Source organism: Apodemus sylvaticus, chromosome 4, assembly GCF_947179515.1.
Source record: "Apodemus sylvaticus chromosome 4, mApoSyl1.1, whole genome shotgun sequence".
In the NCBI taxonomy this organism is placed as follows: Eukaryota; Metazoa; Chordata; class Mammalia; order Rodentia; family Muridae; genus Apodemus; species Apodemus sylvaticus.
Genome location: NC_067475.1, coordinates 54842471 through 54867381, shown reverse-complemented (window position 1 = coordinate 54867381; position 24911 = coordinate 54842471). Strand labels below are relative to the sequence as shown.

General features: G+C 38.9%; 1 protein-coding gene across 4 annotated transcripts in view; it reads left to right on the top strand.

The window, feature by feature from the left end:
* Nucleotides 1–20657, top strand: part of Wdr47 (WD repeat domain 47) — a 53757-nt gene extending 33100 nt beyond the window's left edge. For all 4 annotated transcript variants that reach the window (XM_052179432.1, XM_052179430.1, XM_052179434.1 and 1 more), the window contains exons 7-15: nucleotides 463–641; nucleotides 3550–3807; nucleotides 6555–6630; nucleotides 9704–9861; nucleotides 11090–11259; nucleotides 12207–12377; nucleotides 13001–13132; nucleotides 16878–17096; nucleotides 19374–20657. In XM_052179432.1, coding sequence (XP_052035392.1) covers nucleotides 463–641; nucleotides 3550–3807; nucleotides 6555–6630; nucleotides 9704–9861; nucleotides 11090–11259; nucleotides 12207–12377; nucleotides 13001–13132; nucleotides 16878–17096; nucleotides 19374–19516 — 1506 coding nt within the window. In that variant the 3' untranslated portion in view covers nucleotides 19517–20657. The remainder of the gene's footprint in view (nucleotides 1–462; nucleotides 642–3549; nucleotides 3808–6554; nucleotides 6631–9703; nucleotides 9862–11089; nucleotides 11260–12206; nucleotides 12378–13000; nucleotides 13133–16877; nucleotides 17097–19373) is intronic.
* Nucleotides 20658–24911: the final 4254 nt, after the last annotated feature.

Genomic DNA, 24911 nt, shown 5'->3' with positions numbered 1-24911 from the left:
TCATGAAAGCATATTTTAGCCTAGTTTTTAGGCAAATATGTTTCTATCTATACAAACCTGTTATATGCTCAGTATTAAATATGTTTGATAAGGTTAATATTTTTACTAACTAGTAATACAGTCTTTAAAAAGGTATCTAATTTAAGTAATGCCAAATTTATTATTATCTACATGCATATTCCCTGTCTGTGTGCTCATTATTGCTGTCAGTGTGCATGCTTACTTTGGGCTAGTCAGAAATGGACAATAACTGGTCGTTTCAGTCCAGAGTAAAGCAGAGGGACCAGTAATCGGTGACAATTAAGACACCGATGTTATTGTTATTTTTCATAAGTGACTTTTAAATTGTTCTAGTTGTAATTTTACTCAGCATTATGAAAAGCCATAATTCAGTAATGGTCTGTTCAATTATTCAACCATGTTCATCAAAACAATGTGTATTGTTTTTCTAATATTTTTAAGCTTCGAGATTCCACTGAACAATTTCAGGAATATTATAGGCAAAGATTGCGCTACCAGCAGCATCTAGAACAGAAGGAGCAACAGCGGCAGATATACCAGCAGATGTTACTTGAAGGAGGTGTGAACCAAGAGGATGGTCCTGATCAGCAGCAAAATCTTACTGAACAATTCCTTAATAGGTTTGTTGTCTCTCTGTAAATAAGAGATTTGTTTAAAGTTGTTCAAAGCATACAGTGAAGGCTAGGGCACCATTAAGCTCACATGATGCTTCTTAGAGAAGATCCAGGTTCAGTTCTCACCATAATGGTGTGGAAAGCTCACAACCACCTGTAACTCTTCTTCTGGCCTTTGTGAGCACCAACTAAACATGCAATGTACATATGTACATGTAGGAAAAGATTCATACACATGAAATAAATCTTTTTTTTTATTTATTTTTTAATTCGAAATATTTTTTACTTACATTTCAAATGATTTCCCCTTTTCTAGACCCCCCCACTCCCTGAAAGTCCCATCAGCCCCCTTCCCTTCCCCTGTTTTCCCACCCAACCCTCTTTTAAAACATGCAGTAACTGCTACTTTTCATGTAGTGTGGAATTTTCAGGATTTTAGAAATGTTTTTTTGTAATGTAAAATTGCATGTCTTTTAGTTACAAAACCTAGTTTTGTCTTTATTCCCTGAGTAATGAGCAGTGTGGTGGTTCAGCTCATGGCTGGAAGCTTGTGGGCTAGGGGGTCCCATTTTACTCAAGGTAGATGAGGATATAGAAGTTACTTCATGGGCTGGAGAGAGGGCTCAGTGGTTAAGGCACTGACTGTTTTTCCAAAGGTCCTGAGTTCAAATCCTAGCAACCACATGGTGACTTACAACCATCCTTAATGAAATCTGATGCCCTCTTCTGGTGCTGTCTGAAGACAGCTACAGTGTACTTACATAGAAATAAATCTTTAAAAAAGCTGGGCGGTGGTGGCGCAAGCCTGTATTCCCAGCACTTGGGAGGCAGAGGCAGGCAGATTTCTGAGTTTGAGGCCAGCCTGGTCTACAGAGTGAGTTCCAGGACAGCCAAGGCTATACAGAGAAACCCTGTCTCTAAAAAACCAAAAAAAAAAAAAAAAAAAAAAATCTTTAAAAAATAATAAAATAAAATAAAGAAGTTCATTTCTTTTCTGTTTAACTTCTAACATTTTAGTGCTAGTGTTTTGTTTCTGTGCCTGTCTGTGTGCCAGAGCATGACTGGTGGTCACAGAGGCTGGAAGAAGCCATTGGAGCTACAGAGAGTTGTGAGATACCATATAGGTGCTGGGAATTGAACCCAGGCCCTCTGGAGGTATAGTCAGTGAGAAGAAGAGCTAACTCATCTATGTTGTCTTCTGGCCTCCACAAGCATGCTGAAGTACATGCACACACACCCTTAATTAGTAACTAATTCTGCTTTTTTTTTTTTTTTTTTTTTTTTTTTTTTAATAGTCAGGGTTTCTCTGTGTAGTCCTGGCTGTTTTGGAACTCACTCTATAGACCAGGCTGTCCTTGAACTCAGAGATCTGCCTGCCTCTGCCTCCTGAGAGTTGGGACTAAAGGCATGTGCCACCACCACCCAGCATGATTAAGTTCTAAGTCCACAGGATAGTAAGGTCTATATTGTGTATGCTTATCCTGTGTGCAAATGATTTGGACATCATTTTTTGTTGGTCTCTTAATAGTGCTGCACCAACCTTTTATATTCTTGCCTGTGTGCTTAGTATTATACTTGGCATCAGTGATTGGGCATTTAAAAGTCTATTCTGTCCCAGCCTTTGTCCAGCCTTCATCCTAACCTAACCCATCCTTTAAGAGACTGGTCTATAGAATGAGACCCAAATTCAGAAATAAAGAGAGAGAGGAGAAAGAGAGGTGGGGGGCGGGGGTGGGGGGGTGGGGGGAGAACTCTAAAATGACAGTCAAACCGATGTGAGCATTTTGAAGTCCCTTTACATTTAATGTCCAGATTTACTTGGGTCTTTTTTTGGGTGGGTGGGGCATATCACAGGATTAATGTTTTGCAAAAACATAATTTTAGAAATTCTTTCTAATTTAATTTGTACCTAATATATATTTAATAAATATTAAAATTTCCCCTGGTTTTTGTTGTGGTTTTTGAGTTGAGTCTCTGTGAACTTCAGGTTAGTCTCAGCCTTGCAGGTTGATTATAGGCATTTGTTAGTATGCCTGTCTTTTGTAAAAGACTTCAAAAACCAAACATACACACAATGGTTAATAAAGGGAAAGGAAAAAGCACAACGAACCTATCATACTTCAGTAGTCCTACCAATTGTGTTAGTCTTCTTTTATGTTGACTCTTGGCTAAAGGGCGATCCTGGGTCAGTGCTAGACCTAAGCAATTTTTGATGGTCTCACTGTAGGCTAGGCTGGTCTTACCCTCCTATGTTAGCACCTCTCATGATGGGATTACAGATATTAACCCCCAAGGCATCCCAGATCTAAGAGAGTCTAGTGCCATCTTCTGTGTGCCTTCCATAAGCCTGAGCTTCCAAGGAGTCAGCCTAGGCACATGGAAGGATTGTTAAAAGAGAGACATATTGTTTAGTGTGTTATCTCTCCAGTGCCCATCAGAGTCTGGCAAACGGTAGTTAAAGGGTGAGTAAATGAATGCAGACCTGAGTAATAAGGGCCCAACTTACCATTTGTGCTATGCTCTCATCACCCATGTCTTGATAGCATGTTGACAGGATGTTCCTAGAGATAAATGAAATGAAGACAGCTTATTTTGTTAAAGGAAAATTGGTACCTTGATATTATTGTTGACAATTTTTGGAAAATCTGATTTTTTTTTAATTCAAAGCATTGCATATGCCAAGCAACAACCTTTGTCTTCTGTATAGTGTGGTACTGTGGGAAAATTTGGATTATCTTTTTTAGTATCTTGGTTATGTCTTCAGTTGATGGTGTGCAGTTTTTATAAAAAAAATTTCCTCTTGATTATATATATTCACAAGTTTGAATTTTCAAGCTTTAGCCTTGGATATATTATGAACATTTTAAACTACATTTTTTAAAAAAAAAACTACTTGTGTTGTTTACTTCTATAGGTCTATTCAAAAGCTTGGTGAATTAAATATTGGGATGGACAGTCTTGGTAATGAGGTGCCAGTGCTCAACCAACAATGCATTGGGAACAAAAACAGTGGATCAAATAATTCCTCTGTGACTAGTTTCAGTACACCACCCCAAGATTCCAGTCAGAGGTTAATGCAAGATACTTCTAATATTCACACAAGCACTCCTCGTAATCCTGGATCAACAAATCACATCCCTTTTCTTGAAGAATCACCTTGTGGAAGCCAGAAGTAAGTACTTGACTATAAAACCTGAAATAGTAATTTCTTACTGTAGTGATAGGAGCAGAAGCCTCTACCTTGCTTTGGAGCCTTACAGAATTGAGGGCCTCCCCCAATTTCTCTCGGACCTACCTTCATTTGTCTGTTTTAATCTCTTTATAGTCATCTTTCCTGTCTGGTATCTTTTTTGCTTCCTCACCAGCACCAGGACAGTTGTGTTTGTATGAACCATCTTACTGAATCTTTAGTGTTAGACTTTATTTTGATTTTTACCCCTGTGCCTTTTACATTCAACAAATAATTTCACAGACTTTTAGGGAACAAGAGGGTGTTTTTACAACATGTTGGAGTGATTATAGGAAGACAATTTTGGCAACTGTGAAAAACATAGCAGCTAAAGACTTTGCATATTCATGTTTTCACTAGTTAGAACATTTATATCTTCCTGTCACTAGTAAACAGGTTAATTTATGCAGCGAGAAGAGTCAAGGGGTATTGTTCCAACCCGCAAGACAGTCAACAGGGTTCCTTTAGGCCACCTAGAAGAAAGGCGATGGGGCGACAAGACAATAGAGGCCGGACAGCCTGTCTAGTTCTGATCAAGCTGTCAAACTTTAATTTTCACACAAGTCAATATAAAGGGAAGCATACAAGGTTTGGGAGGGGTAAAGGGGGGAACAATCTCAGGGGGTTGGCATCATTTCTAAGAAACAGTTTCTCATAATTTCTGGTAAAGCTAGTTATTGCTGTTGGAATTCTGGCATGATAAAAGGGGGGTCATGAGGTGGTGAAGTGGAAAGGGGTTGCTATAGTAACCTATCTACAGATGAACTTCAAAAGGAGGGGGGTTTTAAGGAATAGTTCCTGGCATGGAGATCTAAGTGAGAATGACTCCTGGTATTGAGGTCTCCTGGCATTGAGAGCCAGGTGGGGATGGCTCCTGGTATGGAGAGTTCTTGGCATTGAGTTCTAAGTGAGGATGGCTCCTGGCAGGGTATTTTCTTGCATTACCATAAAATATTTCTCAGGTGTAGTTAATTTAGAAATGTATAATTTCTTTCTTTCTTTTTTTTTTTTTTTGTTTTTTTTTTGTTTTTCAAGACAGGGTTTCTATGTGTAGCCCTGGCTGTCTTGAAACTCACTCTGTAGACCAGGCTGGCCTCGAACTCAGAAATCCTCCTACCTCTGCCTCCCAAGTACTGGGATTAAAGGCGTGCCCCACCACTGCCCGGCCTGTATAATTTCTTTTTGACATCTGTATACTTGTAGGAATTAGCCTTGTCATTAATGCCATTTTCTACTTTTGTATCTAGGATACTGGATCCCAGGCTGTTACACAAATGTCTATGAGTAGAGACAGGAGCTAAATCTTAAAGTTACGCTTTATTCAGAGGGCCTGTGATCCGAGAAGACAGCAAGTTAATATCCTGACCTCCAAATGCACAGCATTGCACACACCCATGCATGCACACACACGAATAAATGTAAAAACAAAATTGTCTCATTATGTTAAAAAGCATCCAATGATTTGTTGTCTTTTTTCTTTCTGGGACATGACTCCAGCATCATTCTTGCATTTATTTACTGGTTTTAAGCCATTTAAAAAACAAACAAATAATAACAAAACAGGATTAGAAAATTCTGGGACTTTCCTTATCTTCCTGCGATATTCTTTTCCTGTGTTGGATCCCTGTCTTATAGGATCTCATGTAGTTCTTTGAAAAGAGTCATGTGTCAGAAGTAGTTTCTCAGACCCTGTATATCTGCACGTGTTTGCTGTAGTTCACAGTGTTGCTATAGATTTGGGATGGTAACCATTTCTCAGTATTTAAAGCCCTGCAATATGATATTCCAGTTTCAGAACTCTTATGAAGAAATCCAATGCCATTTTGATTCTTGATCCTTTGTGTAAGGCCTATTGTGTTTTCCAGTCTGAAATTTTTAGGTCGTTTTCTTTCCTGATGTTCTGTAGTTTCATTCTGTCATATAGACCATTGACCTTCAAACTAGAAACTTAAGTTTTAGGAAGTTAGAAAAAATGTTTAGTGATTTCCTCACCTCTATTTTCTATTGATTTTTTTTCCCCCTTGATGTGTTTTAAGTGTTCCCATTTTCTAAAAATTTACTTTTTTTCTAAGATTAAACCCTCTTGTCTATAAAGAGTGTAATTATGGCTTTAGATTTGGGGTTTTGTTCTGTAAAGTGAAACTCTTCCCTTGCTTCCTTTGATGTATCCCTTTATGAGGAGGGCTTTGCTTCTTTTGTATACTCGGAAGCCTCTGGCTGTCTCTAATTCCTGAGGAGTTTTCTTAAGTTATTAGAAAATAGCTGCATGTGCTGGCGACTTGTCTGTCCTTGGCCTTTCAAAACATGGGTTAGATGAGTGCACTGTTCTAAGAAGGGACAACTATCACTTTCAGTTATTTTTTCTCCAGATAATTTTCCTAAAGAGCAATTTCTAGGCTTGTCCTTGGGGTAGGATTAGTAGGCATTGCAGACAGTACTGTGGGAAGCCGAGGAAAGGATCTCGATCCTTCCTATACAACGTAGAGACTTGACCCTCTTTCTCACCTTCTCTCTATAACTCTCCTTGGTATCACCAAATCCAGAGCCCCTAAGTGTCTCCATATAGTAACTTTGAACAGAGTTATTGAAGATCATTTGCTAAGAGAAAAAAAAAAAATAAAGATTGAAGTGTTAAGTTAGTATCTGCTTCTAGTTTCAGAGTAAGCTTTATTTGAACTTCTATCCTACAGCTCATCAGAACATTCTGTCATTAAGCCATCACCTGGAGATTCATCAGGGAATCTATCAAGGTCAAAAGGGGAAGAGGTAATGTTTTTGAGAAGTTTCTGTGTGTATATGTTACAATTAAAAAAAAAAATTTTTTTTTTTTGAGCCAGGGTCTCACTGTGTAGCTCTGGCTGACATGGAACCTGGCCTCAAACCCACAGAGATCAGCTTGCCTCTGCCCCCAACACTAGCATTAAAGGTGTGCGCCACTACCACCCTGTTGCAAATAGTCTTACTTCAAAGAAAACTATAGAAATGGTCATTGTTGATCTCAAAATAGTTGGATAGATCTCACGAAACTACATGTTAGACTGATTATAGGAAGACAATTTTGGCAACTGTGAAAAACATTATAGCAGCTAAAGACTTCGCATATTTATATTTTCACTAGGTAGAACATTTTTATCTTCCTGTCATTAGTAAATGGGTTAATTTATACAGTGAGAAGAGTCAAGTGATATTTTTTTTGCATTACCATAAAATACTTCTCAGGTGTAGTTAATTTAGAAATGTATAATTTCCTTTTGACACCTGTGTAGGAATTAGCCTTTGTAGTTTGCCTTCGAAAACACATTTTGTGATCAATTGGGATGGCTGGGTTAGTGGGGACCAGTGCTCACCACCAAACCTAATAAACTGAGCTCAGTCCCCAGGACCCATATGGTAGAAATAGATGGAGAACTGACTGCTAGATGTTGTCTTCTGACTTCCCTGTGCATATGTGCACCCCCCCCAACACACAAATAATTAAGTGAAAACACAGTTGTAGATATTCATGTGAATGACCTGGGTGACTTTGAATTTTCAAGCTGAGACTGTGCTACTCTCTGATCTTTATAGTGGCTTTTTAAAGATTATATTGGTGTTTTTACTGGGCCTTTCATTTCAATATGTTGTGTGCTCTGGAATCAGATTTTTTTCTTACTAGATTATTCTATCTTGTTTTCTCCAGCTCAGAATTTAACCTTATAAATAAAGGTCTGTTTTCAGATGTCTGTAGAGGCCAAACAGGAAACAAATTAATAGTGTCCACCATTTTCATGATAAATACTCAGGAATATTTGTTCCTTGTACAAAGAAATGCAAAATACTGGTGTTTCCAGTTTCTCAAGAAAAGATAATATCTATATTTTTCTATTTAGCCTCCTATTATGCAAATAGCTACATTTTTTAAAAAAATTGAAATATTGCAGTACAAATAAAACCAGCTTATGTTACTTGTGCTATTAAAAAAAACCCTCTTAGTATTAGTGTTCAGAAGGATATTTAATCAATCATCCACCCCTCTTTTTTTCTCTTATCTTCCCATACTATTCATTTACATGATGTCTCTTTCCTATACATGGATATAGAGCTCATGAATAACAATTCAGTTAAATAAGAAAAGTATATATTAAACATATATTGTATAAATATATATCTATACACATATACGCATATCCATTGCTTCCCTAAGGAGGGCCCATTGTTGGTATGCATAAAAGCTTGGGTAAGAGGGAAAGTGCCTGCAATGGTCATGTCATTGTGATTCTCAAGTTCTTAGGCTATGTCCAGAGCTCTAATGATTTGCGTTTTGTGTACTTGACATAGATCTTTCCCAAAGACAAGATTACATTAAGGCTGTCAGCCATGCTGTCTGCAGACCCCTGTTCCAAGTCCAGGCAGTCCTGCTCAAGTTAGAGGTGCTGTTTTAAAAAGACACCGAGCAAGAGCTTCGGGAGTCTTGGTATAGAATTGCCTCAACTCACTTCCGAGCAAGAGCTTCGGGAGTCTTGGTATAGAATTGCCTCAACTCACTTCTCTGGGAGATTATGTGTACAGAGACTGACACTTTAAGTAAACATGAAACTCAAATATTTTTATTAAAATCACTTTTATAATTTTAAAAGGCCATTCTACAATTTCAGTGTGAAATACTGAAATACTAATTGCCACAAGCTGTCTGATTTTAACTGTAAGTGTACCAAATTAATAATAGCCTTTTATATTTCTTCTTCTTTTCTTCCTGAGAGAGCAGTCTGTGTTGCCTGCTTTCATCTAGAACTACTTCTCCTGCTTTAGTTTCAACTAGCAGCTCATGAATTTCCTATTACAACATAAATGAAGCTCTCTTGTTTTTGATAGAACTGTATATATATGAGGTCCCCCTTAAGTTAAAGAAAGCTTAATATGGGAATATACATTCTAATGTTATTATTTTACTTTCAGTGTTTATTTATGTGCATGGGTGTTTTGCCTGCATGTATATCTGTGTACCATGTTGTGCCAGGTGCCCACAGAGCCCAATAGAGAAACTGGATTTATAAATGTGGGGTTGATTGGAATTGAACCAAGGTCCTGGTAGAGCAGCCAGTGCACTTAACTTTTGAGCCCTCTCGCTAGACTCCTTTTTTTTTTTTTTTTTAATTTTTAAAAGATTTGTTAGTTTATGAGTGTTTTGCATTCAGTGTAATCTTATTTCTGTGAGCTAGCGTGTAGTTGCTGGGAATTGAACTCAGAACCTCTGGAAGAGCAACCAGTTCTCTTAACTGCTGAGCCTTCTCTCCACCCCACCCCCTATCTTATTTCTGTCACATTTATATATTTTATCTGTAATGTTCTTATATTCCAGTTAAATGATGCACAGCAAAAATAATAAGACTCATTACAGATTGAGAATATATACATATTTTTTCCTTTCAAGGCAGTACTTTTATGTTCTTTGTGTATGTATACAATCACACACACACACACACACACACACACATATAAGTCTGGTATCTGAGGAGGTCAGACAGCATCAGTTCCCTTGAGCTGGACTTATGCATGATGGTGACTGCTGTGCGGATGCTGGGAACTGAAGCTAGGTTCTTTACAAGAGCAACACACACTCTTAACTGCTGAGCCGTCTCTCTAGGCCCTATATTTGTTTTTTATCTGAATTTGGTTTAGTAATGATTAGCAAAAATTAGTAACATTATAGTTAATTTGAACTTGTCACTTAAAGGTTATTAGTAGCTACTATGAAATGATCAAACAGATATAATATGGTTGAAATTAATTTAAAGTGGGATAAAGGTAACTCAAGCTTGTTTTTTCTATATAATGACTTTTATATTTGTTCTTTCCATAGGATGACAAGTCAAAAAAGCAGTTTGTTTGTATTAATACCCTAGAAGATACACAGGCTGTTAGAGCAGTGGCGTTTCATCCAAGTGGTAGTTTATATGCTGTTGGTTCAAATTCAAAAACTCTGAGAGTATGTGCCTATCCAGAAAAAATGGATGCAAGGTGAGGGTAGCTGTGTGTTGTTCTGCAGTTGGCTCTGTGGCTGCCCTTCACAGTCACCAGTCACTAATTTTCAGTTCTTCTTTTCCTTCTGTTAGGCTTTATTAATCAGTGCCTAGGAAAATATCCATCATTTTTAATTTATTCATTTATATTTCTGAGTATGCCATTTTGCATCAGAAAGGCTTTCTTATTTCTAAGACAAATTTATATTTGCAGAGTTCTTATAGTCCATCTAAATGATGCAAGACAAAAACTAGATAATGGCTTATAGATTGAGAAAATACACATTCTTTTCTTTTGAGGTAGCCTTTCACTTGTAGCATGGATTGGCCTTCAGCCCTAGATTCCTCTACCTCTTTCTCCTTTGCAGGCACACACCACTATACCCTGCACTACATTTCCTATAATTTCAGAGGAGTTACGGTTAAATCACAGTAATTACTGATATTGGGCATTATTAAACCTACAAAAATTAAAGTTTTATTTGGTTAACTTAACAATGGTTTAACTATCTTGTTCTAGCAAATTATAGGATTTGAAAACAAGATATATGTTTTAAAATATATGTCACCCTAGTACAATCAATTTAACTTTATCCCTGGCTAGCTTACAAATAAACGAGACTCAGACTAAGGTTATTTTATTTGGCCTTGACAATTACTGGGGGTAACGCCTAATCTGCTTTTCTAACTGCTGGCCTGGATGCCTCCCTAGCAGCGTTCCCCAGATACTTGCTGTTACTTCTGGCCATGTCCTCATGGTCCATTGTTGCAGAAAATATTAAAAAAATGAACCTGCCAACTCTCCACACTCTAGTAATTGACTTTAAAAATTTTATGAGAAAATAAGATAAATGGAGATTCTTTTAAAAAACCCGTTTGTCTTATTTATTATATGATCTGAAATAGTGGATTCATATAATAGTTATAATTTTACTGATTTGGTTTAAATATGACTTATAATATTTCTTTTATGACTTTGGAACTTTAACCGCCTGCTGTCAGTTAGGCATATGGTACCCACCTTTAACATCGGCATTCTGGAGCCGAGATAGGAAGATTGTTGAGTTCAGAGCTAGGCTAGATCTCAAGAAGCCAAGAAACCCAGCCTCTCCTCAAATAGAGCCTTGTTGCTGGGTATGCTTTTTCCTCCTTCCTTTATTATAATTTCATGTTAACTGATTTCACAAGCAGGAAACTGAAATATCTTGATGTACTTCTATTTCCAGTGCCCACGACAGCCCTAAGCAGCCGGTGGTACGATTTAAAAGAAACAAACATCATAAAGGATCTATTTACTGTGTGGCTTGGAGTCCGTGTGGACAGTTATTAGCGACAGGATCAAATGACAAATACGTAAAAGTGCTGCCCTTCAATGCAGAGACTTGTAATGCAACAGGTAGGGCCCGGTGCACCAGTGGCTCACGCCCCAGCGTGTGTGTACACTTGTTTGTCTTTCTCTTGTCACTAATCCAAGAACACTGTCTTTTTTTATTTTTTTAAAGATTTATTTATTTATTTTATGTATATAAGTACACTGTAGCTGTCTTTAGACACACCAGAAGAGGGTATCAGATCCCATTACAGATGGTTGTGAGCCACCATGTGGTTGTTGGGAATTGAACTCAGGACCTCTGGAAGAGCAGTCAGTGCTCTTAATCACTGAGCCATCTCTCAGCCTCCCAACCCCCGCCAGAACACTGTCTTAAAGCATTTATTTTTTGTTCTGATTATTCTGATCTAGTGGAGGCATTTAAAAAAAATAAGTCAGGTAGTATATGAATTTTAGAAAAGCATAAGGAAAAAATAATTTTTAAGGACTAGGGATGTACCTGAATGCTAGATCACTTGCATAGTGTGTGTAAACATGTGAGCATGCATGCATAGACAGACACACACACACATGAGAGAGACAGACAGACAGGCAGAGATTAAGAGAGCCTTTTAAATAACTACCATAATTGAATTAATGAATATTTTCTATAGTGTATCTTTCCTTTTTTGTTTGAAATAAAAAACAGGGAAGCAATGAATTTTCTGTAGTTCTGTTTTAAAGGCAGTGATAATTAGTTAATAATCAGTATTTTAATGTTTTGAAGTTTTATGTTCAGTAAATAAGTTGATTATGTCAGTCCCTAAATATAAATCATACTGTACTATTTTTTAAATTAAGCATATTAGCATAAAGATAATGGGTTTCATTATCATGTTTTCCTACAGATGTGTTGTTATGCTTTGCTCCAATGCTGCTATGTTGTCCTTGGCCAGTGCTTAGGCAGTTTAGCATCCTCTTTACACAGTACGTTGAGCAGCATTTTTTTTTTTTAATTCTTATTGCTGTTTCAGGACCAGATCTGGAATTTAGCATGCATGATGGGACAATTCGAGATTTGGCATTTATGGAAGGCCCAGAAAGTGGTGGAGCTATTTTAATAAGTGCTGGAGCAGGAGATTGTAACATTTATACAACAGACTGTCAAAGAGGACAGGGTCTTCATGCTTTGAGTGGACACACTGGTATGTGATATGGTCTTCCTTTTCTCTGTGTGTACTGTGTGCTGTTTATTATGAGATCTCTTCATAATGTATCTTTTTGAGACAGATTTTTATTTAAAAAACTTGTATTGTGAGTGTTGGATATCAGAGTAATATTACTAGCATTATCCATTTATTCATCACAGGATTCCTTCACTTTAACCTTCACAGCTATTATATGGTGTGTGAAGTTTTATCTGTTTGTATTTGAAGAAAGTGAGGCACAGGGGTACAGCTGGTAAGGGACAGCTCAGATCTGACTCTAGATCCACTTTGTTCAAGGCTGGTAACCTAACCTCACAAAATAGCTGCCTATAGTTTCTTCATGAAAAAGTTGCCATTATTTCAAGTGACAAATTTTTGTCTGTACCAGTTACTATATCTTGAATTACCAAAAGAACTTAGTCTTCTAATAGAGTCACCAAAGAAGGACTGAATTTGTTCGGAGTGGTTTTGATGAATTTAAAAAAAATCTTAAATCTCTTTTAAAGTCTGTACAGTCTCTGTGATGTGGCATATTTGGTTAACCAGTGATGAGAATAACTTATTTTGCACATGTGCGGAAAGGCCCACATCAGTAACTGCATGTTTCCTGTCTTATATAGGGCATATTTTAGCACTTTATACCTGGAGTGGATGGATGATTGCATCTGGTTCCCAGGATAAGACTGTTAGATTCTGGGATCTTCGTGTACCAAGCTGTGTTCGTGTGGTTGGCACAACATTCCATGGAACTGGTAAGTTTTCCATAGATTGAATGAAGTTCTATGAGAAAGGAACTTTATAAATGACTCTAGAGTCTGCTGCCCTACCCTCATCTTCATGTAAAAAAGAGAAGTAGGGCTGGAAAGTAAAGTAGCTATTGATAGGCTGCCGGACTACTTTATAGGGAGCTCTGAGTTTGATTCGTAGAACTGAATGAACTAAGTCAGTCTGGGCTGCAGGAGACTGCTTTAAAGAAAAGACAAGGATGTTGTGGTAGGCGCTAGAGGGAAGACCGACTTTGTATTTTATTGTTTAGTTTCAATTCTTTTAGAAATCTTTCATATGTTACCATATTTGTAAACTGATATTAGATTAAATATTATGTTCCAATTTGGCAATTTTAATGTATATTCATTTGTTTATTTATTATATGTGACATGTGTAAGTGTGTACACCCCCTACAATGTGCCTTGTGTATGTGGAGGTCAGAAGACAACTTGTGGGAGTCCATTCTTTTCATGTGGGCTCTGGGGATTGGCCTGAGTGCACACTTGGATGCAGTCTCCTTAACTGCTGAGCCATCCCCTGCCCAGGTCTAGATACTTAACATTTTTAATTAATTAACTTCCTTATTTATGTGAGGGCTGGTGTTCACTTGAAGGTCAGTAGATAACCTATGGGAGTCATTCTGTCTTTAAAATCTATTGTGAGGATTGACCCCAGGTCATCAGCTTGGCAGCAAGTGCTGTTCATTTCCATTTGGACCTCCTCACTGGCCCTAGGACTCCACATCTCTATTAGTTTTTAAAGATGTATTTTTATTTTATGTACATGAGTGTTTTGCCTGCCTTTATGTCTGTCTGTACACATGTGCATGCATTGTCTGTGGAGACAATCAGTCCCTTGGAACTAACATTACAGAAGGTTGTGAAGCCACCTTGTGGGTGCTGGGGAGTAAACCCTCATTTTCTGTAAGAGCATCAAGTAGTCTTAACTACTGAACCATCTCTGCAGCTTCTTCTGACTCTTAATGAAATTCACGCTCTAGGTTTGAAGTTCCCGGTTTCCTTTAAAGCTCTACGGTGCTGCTTTTAGTATATTTTACCTCTTCCTTCTAGTGCTTTCTGACCTTAAGGCAAGGTCATCGCCCATAGCCCTTTCTTCTTGTAAATCTCACTACTTCCTGAAGAATGTTCATGTGCCAGTTCCTTTTTATGAACCAGCTATGTCTTTATTTAAAAGTATGCTTATCTAGTGTGGGTTCAAGGGGCTGTTTTGATGAAATGGAGTATTCTGTAGATACCTATTAAGTCCATTTATTGTATGTTTTCTGTTTAGGTGACTAGGTTCTAGTAGTTTAGCATGCATTTTGGAAGAGCTAAGGTGGGACAGGGTAACCATTCAAACTCTTAACAACCTCCTTTATGCTTAAAGCAAGGCATATGGAGGAGAGATATAATGCTTCATCTCATTAAAAATGTGACTGATTTTAGAATTGCCAGGTAACACACCTCTGAGTATCCATTTATTGTATGTATGGGATAGTTTAACTTTCTTAACTGTTCTTTGTCAGGTTCTCATTTGGATGATTTATTTAGAAATGAATAATTAGGGTACTGAAATCACCCACTGTTATTCCATCAAGCCTTAATCCAAACTTAAAAAAAAACTGTTGATATTTATATGAAAATATGGTGTGTGTCTTCTTGGTGGATTGTTCTCTCTTTAAATATGTAGAGGCCATCTTCATTTCTCTTAACCTTCCAATGCCTAATGTTCACGACCCACTTCTGCTTGCCAGGCCCCACCTCCTAAATATGTCATAACCTCCCAGAATCCCTTCTTACATTGGGGGGAAAGTATTCAAAACATGAAGCTGTAGAGATAATTTCAGGTTCAATCCTGACCTGGCATCGTGCATCCTTACTCTTAGTTGAAACTTTGTTTTCCTTTTTGTAATACTCCAAGATTTTCCATGAATTCATGTTGCTGCTGCCACCTATGGTGTTTTTCCTTTTGTCTTCTCTTTACTAAGTTTTCTTTTCTTTCCTTTCCTTTTATCTTTTTAAAGATTTATTTATTTATTTATTTATTTACTTATTTATTTATTTATTATATGCGAATACACTGAAGCTATCTTCAGACATTCCAGAAGAGGGCTTCAGATCTCATTACAGATGGTTGTGAGCCACCATGTGGTTGCTGGGGCTTGAACTCAGGACCTTCGGAAGAACATTCAGCCCTCTTAACCACTGAGCCATGTCTCCAGCCCCTTACCAGGCTTTTCTTATCTTTAGGTTTTAGTTCAGCATTTCTTCACCACCATGAGAAGACTCCTTTGACTGCCCTAATTCTGAACTCATCACTGTGTTCTATCACTGAACTCTTAATATCTGTTTAAAATAGTGCTTATCCTTATTAATTGCTTACCTCTCATAATACACATTAAGTGATCACATCTGTATCATGTTTCAGAGTAGATGAACCATCTTCTGTAAAGTGCCTGGCCCAAGAGACAACTGAATTAGAAATAATCAGCTTTTTAAAGAAATGAACTGAAATTTTTCTTGGCACAATAACTTTTTTGTGTTTAAACTCGACTTTTTATAGTTTTCCTATGTGTTAGCTCTTCTCATTTTCCCTAATTCTTTTGTGCATTTTTATATATGTAATGTGTATATGTTCACATGTGTGTGCAGATGCACTTGCACTGTGTATGCATGTGTATACATGTATTATGTATTTATCTGTTTCTTGCCACCTTATGACCATAAGGATTTTTTTTTTTTTAATTTGGTTTTTCAAGACAGGGTTTCTCTGTGTAGCCCTGGCTGTCCTGGAACTCACTTTGTAGACCACGCTGGCCTTGAACTCAGAAATCCGCCTGCCTCTGTCTCCCAAGTGCTGGGATTAAAGGTGTACACCACCACCACCCAGCAATATTTTATTTTTTCTTGCCAGAATTTCAAGAAAAGATTATCTTAGTTTACATAGATGTATTTACATTTGGACATTCATGTAGACCATTATTTTTACTGTTTACTGCTTTTCAAGATTTAATTCATATCCTTTTTTTCCTGTGAAATTTCCAGAAACTACTTGAACTAATTGGGTATTGAGCATAACTCTTCAATCTTATTTTTATGATTAATCTTCTTTAAGAAGAAAAATAAAATCTTTATCCTAACAAAAACTAAATGCTAAGTAATAAAATTTTTGTAGATACAGTTGAGTTTTGGCAGGTCCACAAAGTATTGTTAGCATTTTTTTAATCCACCATCTTTTGTGTTTTGGGGGTTATGAATGTCCCCATTGAGAATACATGGTAAAGTTAGGGCTATATCCTTCAGATTCAGAACTTGATTCTGTTGTTAATAAATCTTGGGTTGCCTTAGGATATTTCCTACAGTGTTGCTTTAAAGTATACCTCATTCGTGTGTTTTCTTGTTCCCTTGGCTCTATACTCTAAGCCAGCATAGGGACTTGCCCTGGTAGTGAACACACTCAGGGAGAAGAGGTTTTTCTAGCATTGTTTCACAGTGTTATGCTGGTGTGTCTTCAACTCAATAGTGTTTCATTTCTTCCACAACTTGTTTTATCCTGGCTTCTGAAAAAGATACAGTAGTTATTAATTAATTTTGATTTTTCCTTATCAAATCAATATAACAGTATTGATAAGCTATATCAGATCATTAGTGTGTGGTTCAATGAACGTGAGTAGCTACATTGTGGTGTAAGTATTAATTTTCTGTTGCAATGCTCATTTTCCCACTATAGGCAGTGCAGTGGCATCTGTAGCTGTGGACCCCAGTGGCCGTCTCTTGGCTACAGGTCAAGAGGACTCCAGCTGCATGCTGTACGACATAAGGGGAGGCAGAATGGTCCAGAGTTACCACCCTCACTCCAGTGACGTTCGCTCCGTTCGCTTCTCCCCTGGAGCTCACTATTTGCTGACAGGCTCTTACGATATGAAAATAAAGGTGACAGACCTGCAAGGTGATGGAGACTGCTCCCGTTGTTTTTAATTTCCTATTCTATTTGGGACCTTTTTTTTTCTAGTCTGATGTGATTGACTAACATTTTTTAAGCTTTAATTATATTCTTATTTATTGAGAAGACTACATTAAGATTTCTAGTAAATTAAGTAGAGTGAAATTTAATAAAATACACTTTATTAATTCAGTTTACTAAAGTGACTTAATCTGTGTCGTAAGTGATGGGTTTATATATACTTTAGCATCTTAAAAAAGAATGTACAGTTTGTATAGTTTGTCTTTCAATGTCTAGTTTTATCTTTAAGCATTCATTAACTAAATGTTTGTTAAATAGTAACTGGGAACGGTTACTTCAGTAACTTATATTTTAGAGGCCAGTGAAAAAGAAACTAACAAATGGTGTAATTTTTGGTATTGCCAGTGTGATTATAAATTAGCTCCTAGGAAATAGTGAGTCTAGTTAGGGATGGCTGTGTTAGACAGGGTGATAAGTGTGGTTCTCTGCAGAGATGCCTTTGCACAGAGACCTGAGGAGGAGGAATAAGCTGTGCCAAGACCCTCAGTGAAGAGCACAACAGATCCAGGGTGCTGAGGCAGGGCAGAGTTGGTCGTGGCACTGCAGGAAGTTGACATGTTGGAACTTAGTCAACCCAGGAAAGAGATGTAGTATCAAGAACGTTCATGAACCTTGAAAGACCAGTCAGGAGCCCAACCGATGCAATCACACAGGGTCTTTACTCAAGCTAGCTGGGGCTTACCTCACTACAGCCCCACAGGATGGTTATGGTGCAGGAAAAGCCCTGAACATTCATTGAGGCAAGGTTTTATAGAAAGCAGCAAGCGAGGGTTGAGTGTTTCTAGCCTGCCAAGCATCTAATTGGTGTGCTACTGTGGCCTTTAGTGTTACTGGCTGCTTTTTTCCTAATTGGTGGTTGTTAATCAGGGGTGGGCTTGTAACCTGGAGGTATAGATTTGTTGGGGGAAATAATCTGGAGACTGGTGCAAGACACAGGTTTGTTTAGGGGGAAATTAGCCTGGAAAAGCAGGTTTTGTTGGGGTTACCCTAGGAACTGGAGCTAGGCTCAGGTTTTGTTTTGGGGGAGGGGGGTAACTTGGAAACTAATGCTAGGTACTGGCCTTGAGTTCAAACTTAGGTCAGATTCTCTAAGATGGAGTCTGACCTCAAATTTTGGTCTTTCAGAAATACAGCAATCTAGTTCTGAGGTAGAGTGCATTGGCATAAAGAGGTTGATCTGTTGTTTAAAAAGTTTTAGGTTAATAGAAAAATCAAGAAAGACTGACTTCCCATGTTCCATCTGCCCTTCACATGAGTAGCTTCCCATTGTCAGTCTCCATACCAGAATAGTGTCTTGTTATACTTAATGGGCTGCCTGCATTTAAAAAGTGACAACATGAATCCTTTGGAAGGTTTTAAATCAAGAAGTAATGTAATCCAAATTATATTAAGGTAATTTGAGTTCTTACCTGTGTATTGTTGTTAGGCAGGAATAGAAATGCAGAACCAGAGAGGGCGCTGCCTGAAAGGGGGGGTGGGTAAAAGAGGTGACTGAGTGGAGGCTAGACTCAGGAGGAAGAGAACAAGGCCTCAGGGCACTCCATGGCTTCTGACAGTGCCAGAGAATGCCACCAGTGATGAGGTGTATGAGTCTGGCAGGATGAATTTCAGCAAGAAATCAAAAATTTGGTTTTAGACAAGTTAAATATTTGATGGCTGTTAAGGAATCAGGTAAGGTATTAAATAGTTATTTAAAGACTAGATGTGGTAGTATACATCTTTAATCCCAGCACTCGGGAGGCAGAGGCAGGGACATCTTAGTGACTTTGAGGTCAGCCTAGTCCACAGAGTGAGTTTGAGGACAACCAGAATGAGACCCAGTCTAAAAAAAAAAATTATGGGTTACTAACCCAAGGCTTAAGTTTGGAGATAATTTGAGTGTGAGTCATAGGCATATAAACACCCAAGATACAAGATAGAATGTCAGAGAAGTAAGATACAGGGAGGACAGAAGAAATCTGCATGATTGGGACTCCAGGAACCCACCAAACTTTACATTGGGAAAGGAAGGAAAATCAGGGAAGGGCCTGATTGGATTGTAGTGGAACCACACTGGAGAAGGAGATGAGGTGGTGACAGAGGTGACACATGTTGCATGTGTATTTTACCAAATCCTGACACTCAAAGGTGCAGGAAGTCTGTATAATGTGAGTATTCACTCTCTCTTTCCTCATAAGCCAATATCTCTTCTTTCTCATTTAGGGGACCTCACCAAGCAGCTTCCACTCATGGTGGTGGGGGAGCACAAGGACAAGGTGATTCAGTGCAGATGGCACACCCAGGACCTCTCCTTCCTTTCATCCTCTGCAGACAGAACTGTGACCCTCTGGACTTACAGTGGCTAGAGGCCACCCTGCATTGGTCTATGCAGTGAAAGCACAGACTCAAACTACTGAACTGTTAGGACTACAGGCCTGAAGAACGTGTACTGCCCCTGAAAGAGTTTACCCGGAGGAAGCCCCCTTTTTACCATGGCCTATGAGCAGAAGGTGTTGGGTAGTGGTTTTCAGTCTTCCATGTGTGTTCATGCTGCTGTGTAGTTTCCTTGCCAAAGTCTGCAGAAGAGCTCTTATGTATATTGTTGGTGTGTACACCAAGTCATGGTACAGGATGGGTTCACGGTTTATTATTAAGTACACTCCTTGGGTGTTACCAAGGTAACAGTTTTATACTCACACTGACATGGAATTATAATTTAAGTAATTGTTATACATAATAGAACCAGCTTCTCCCCAAGATGAAACATAGGTATTCAGACATGACTGCTCTGGTCACAATCCCATGCTGTGTCACGTGTCTTCTAGGGGTCAGGGTTTGGTAAGTCTCCAATTTTACATGATCATCTTTGCCTAGGGCTCACCACAGAGTCTCCAGATGAAAGTAGAACTGCTTCTTTCTTTTAACCCAGGGGTGTGGTTGCTAATTTGTCACATCACTTTGTTTCAGGCTAAACAGTAATAACTATTTTGCTTTGGGAACTTGTTGACTTCAATTTTTTGAATGCACAAGATACCTCCCTTCCAAACAGCACTGTAGAAGCAGAGCAGCAGCAGTTACATGGGACAGTGTATTCGGTAGGAGGCCAACTTACCGGGTAACATTGACCTCTTAAAAATTAAAGACTTTGCCATGACCCTAGCTAGCATGGCTTGAAAAGCTATGTTTGCATGATAATTTAAAATGGAAACTGAAACTTTGCACTCCAGAAGCTTATTCAGATTTTCTTGCACAGTTTTGTGTAATGAGGATAATGATTTTATTTGTACAGTACTATATAGCCTAACATTTTATGTATCTTTATTTTCATATTGTTCAGTATTTTACTTTAAGTTATTAAATAGGCTACTTTATTTATTTCAACTGCAGTGGTATTGACCTGTCTGTGCACTATATGTAGCAAGCATTTTAAATCTATAGTACACAAGTGGGAGGTAATAGAAGTGTTACTGTGCTTTTTATTTCAATAAAGACCTCTTGACACCCAAACTGTCTTTTTCTCACAGTCTGAGTCCATGGCATTCTACTCAGAGTGCTGTTTCCAGTTTACTTGGAGAAGGTAGGTCTAAGGAAAGAAAGACTCTCTGGATGTGGACCCTAGCTCTGCTTCTCACTGTTTTCTGAAGCCCCTGGCCACAGAGCACCTCTGTTCCCTCCCTCCTTTCTCCAAGACTTTGCACGCGCTAAGCAAGCAGTGTACTACCCAGTTGCAGTCCCAGCTTATTGTTGTGGTGTCTAGTTAACCAAGCCTGGCACAGCAGGGGCTGGGACATAGCTGCGTGGTAAAGCTTCTTCCAAGCATGCAGAAGCCCTGGGTTTAGTCCCCGGAACTACAAACACTTTATAAACAGGCCAGGCTAGGTGAAGTGTGCCTAGTAAAGCGCACTCTAACCAGTGCATCAGCAAGGTTTGGAAGCTTTTGAATGTTTAACACCCACAGATTTTTTTCACTCACAGACTCGGAAGGGAGGCTACAAACACCAATGCCATCTTGAAACTAAGTCTCTTTAGTTTGGTTTAATGAGATCCTCTTTGCCTCCCAAGTGCTGGGATTAAAAATGTAGGCCCCATTTTAGGATTCACTCACTCATTCATTCATTCATTCATTCATTCAAGACAGGGTTACTTGTGTACTCCTGGCTGTCCTTGAACTCACTCTGTATACCAGACTGCCTTAAACTCAGATTCACCTGCCTCTGTCTCCTGAGTGCTGAGACCAAAGATGTGTGTTAGCAGTGCCCTGTTCATTTTAGCAATTTTGAAAGGTCATTTTTGTTAAGTTTAAAACCAGGGTGAGGAAGGCATTTAGGAGAGATAAACATGATCTCATTTTACTTTTGAAAAGTAAGCTAAGTATGCTATGATGCTGCTCTTACTCCCCAAATCAAACTTAGTTTTCTTTTCCCTGGACAACAAATAGTTTTGACCAAAACAAGCAAAAGTGATTTTGTTTTCCTTTCAGGAAATTAGGACATTGAAAGAATACACAGCTTTCTCTGCATGGTGTGAAATGGTGTGAGACGGTGTGAGATGGTGTGAGACGTGAGTATCAGTGAAGTCCTCTGTCCACTTGGCTTTGAGTGTACCCAGTTTGGGGTTCCAGTTTTTCTGTGGTCTGTACCAGGTGGAGAGGTTGTCATTTAAAGGCAGCCTCTCTTGTTCACTGGGGGGCTAGGGATTCTGCCCTGCTGTGCTCTGACAGCCCAGAGGTGTTACTTGGCAGGAATGCATTATAGACCAGCTGTCGCCTGGGTCACCTTGCTGTCCTCAGCAGGCTCAGCTGCTGGAGGTGTGCACTATAGCTGTGGCTCTCCCTTAGACCTGTCCTGAGCTCCCTGAAATCAGTTCAGGAGCAGATTTCACAGTTCCCGTGGGCTGCTTTTCCTGAAGGCAGAATGACTCATTTATCATAAAAGATATTATAAAAGTCAGCAAGAGACAGGGAGCTTCTTTGGGCAGCAGGAAGCAGGAGGTCTCCAGGACCTCCATGTTTACTGTTTCTCAGACCTTCTAGAGCAGATAGTTCTCCCTCCTACCTTCCTCTTCATCTCCCCTCCCTATCCTCTTCCCTTCAACTACCTCCTTTCCCATAATAATTGTGTTTATAGGATACTGTGAGATTTTTCAACTCCTTTGTATATGTTTTCTTTCTGCTTTTTGAAGTAGTTCACTATGTGTTGTCACCTTAGTATATAATAAAATACCAAAACTTTACCAATATAGCCCTGTTACATTTCATGACAGGAAATATGCATGGTGTTATATTCCTGTATAGCATTTTGGAGGTCCTAAGACCTTGTCTCAAAAAAATTCATATTAAAAACAAATAAGTAAAGGGTTAGGGATGTAGCTCTTTGTGAAAGCCCTTACTGATGTGTGTGAGTCTCTGGGTTTGATTCTCAACACTCCCCACACCTCCCAAGTTCATAAAAGCATATCCTCCCTCCCCCCAGACAGGGTTTCTCTGTGTAGTCCTGGCTGTCCTGGAGGAACTCACTCTGTAGACCAGGCTGGCCTCGAACTCAGAAATCCGCCTGCCTCTGCCTCCTAAGTGCTGGGATTAAAGGCATGCGCCACCACCGCCCAGCTTATAAAAGCATATTCCTACTTAAATTGTGAAGCAGAAAGCTCTCAGGACCCTCAGATGAGGTATGAAATTCATTTTTCTCTAACACTTTGTGTTTTGCATACACATAGGGTAAGTGCATACGTTTCTGTGTGTGCACTGTAGCATGTAAATGAAGGTCAAAGGTAGTGGTCCCAGGGGTCAAGTTGTCAGGCTTGGGCCAGGCGCCTTACTGCTGAGCAGCCATGGCTTTAATTTCTTTTTCTTTTTCTTTTCTCTCTCTCTCTTTCTTTCTCTCTCTCTTTCTTTCTCTCTTTCTTTCTCTCTCTTTCTTTCTTTCTTTCTTTCTTTCTTTCTTTCTTTCTTTCTTTCTTTCTTTCTTTCTTTTTTCTTTCTTTCTTTCTTTTAAAGATTTATTCGTTTATTTTATGAGTACACTGTCACTGTCTTCAGATGCACCAGAAGAGGGCATCAGATCTCTTTACGGATGGTTGTATGCCCACCATGTGGTTGATGGGATTTGAACTCTGGACCTTTGGAAGAGCAGTCAGTGCTCTTAACTGTTGAGCCATCTCTCCAGCCCCCCTTTGATTTCTTTTATTGCATTGCCTTATAGCACCAGAAATTATTTTAGCAACTATCTAGATCCATATGCTTAGTTCCTGTGTCTCTACACTGTCTTCCCCCATGGGTTGAATAGATTCTGAACTTTATACACAAAAGAAATGCCAACGAGCTTCCAGCTGCTCTCAGCATGTGAGAAAGGAGTTTGTCTAAAAGGAGTGCTGGACTCCCCAGGTCTAATTTAAATTTCACAGTCTAATGAAAAATTTCCCTTTTTCTTTATTTTTCTGTTTTCAATCAAAAGTATTTAGCTTTCCTCAAAATTATAAGCCCAAAAGATACACTACACAGAGAAAGGAAGCACATGAGAGGTGAGAAAGCATTCACAATCTTTAAGAATATGTAATTATCTCTGGAGAGATGGCTCCACCATTAAAGGTTAGACTCACAACCAAAAGTATAAGAATATATAACTAACTGGATATGGCAGTTGGGAGGCTGAGGCAGGAGAATTTCCACAAATTTAAAGCCAGCTTGGGTTACATAGTAAATCTCAGGCACTCCTAGGATATGTCCCTCCTTTCCTAAACACACGCACGCGCGCGCGCACACACACACACACACACACACACACACACAGAGAGAGAGAGAGAGAGAGAGAATTACTAAAATGTAGCAACATTCAAAACCAACTCTAACAACATTCAAAACCAACTAACCAACGAATAGAAAGGATTTGAATAGTCATTAACCAAAGAAGTACATGAAAAGATTCTCTGCTGGACTTGGAAGATAATACAAGAGTTTGAGGTCATCCTGGGCAGCAAAAAGACTCAAACACAGTTGAGGGTTCAGGATATTTTTTTGGGGGGGGGCACACTTGTGTTCACAAAATTATTTTCTACTGAAGTGGTTCTCAACACAGAAGTCACATATCAGATGTCTTATGTATTAGATATTTACAATATGATTCATAACAGCAAAATTACAGACATGAAGGAGCAACAAAATATTTTGTGCTTGGGGTCTCACCTCAACATGAGGAACTGTATTAAAAGGTCATAGCATTAGGAAGGTTGAGAACCACTGATCTATAGAGATGTTGGCAATCCCTACCAAGTTAAAGCTGGAGCCAGCTGTGGTGGCACGTGCCTGCATTACCAGCACTGGGAGGTAAGGAGGACAATTAGGAGCTGGAAGCAGGGTGGGCTACAGAGTAAGACCCTGTTACAGAAATAAAAATTAAAAATTACTACTCAGCAGCCCCATATTCAAATATATATCACTGGAGGTGGAGATACGGCTCTGTGATTAAGAGCACTTGTTGCTCTTGCAGATAACTAGGTTGAGGATTCCCAACACCAATATGATGGTTCACAACTGACTTAGGGCTTTATTGCTGTGAAGAGAAACCATGACCACATCAGTTCTTATAAAGAAAAGCATTTAGTCTGGAGAGATGGGTCAGTGGTTAAGAGCACTGACTGTTCTTCCGAAAGTCCTGAGTTCAAATCCCAGCAACCACATGGTGGCTCACAACCGTCTGTAATGAGATCAGACGCCCTCTTCTGCTGTGTCTGAAGACAGCTACAGTGTACTTACACATAATAAAT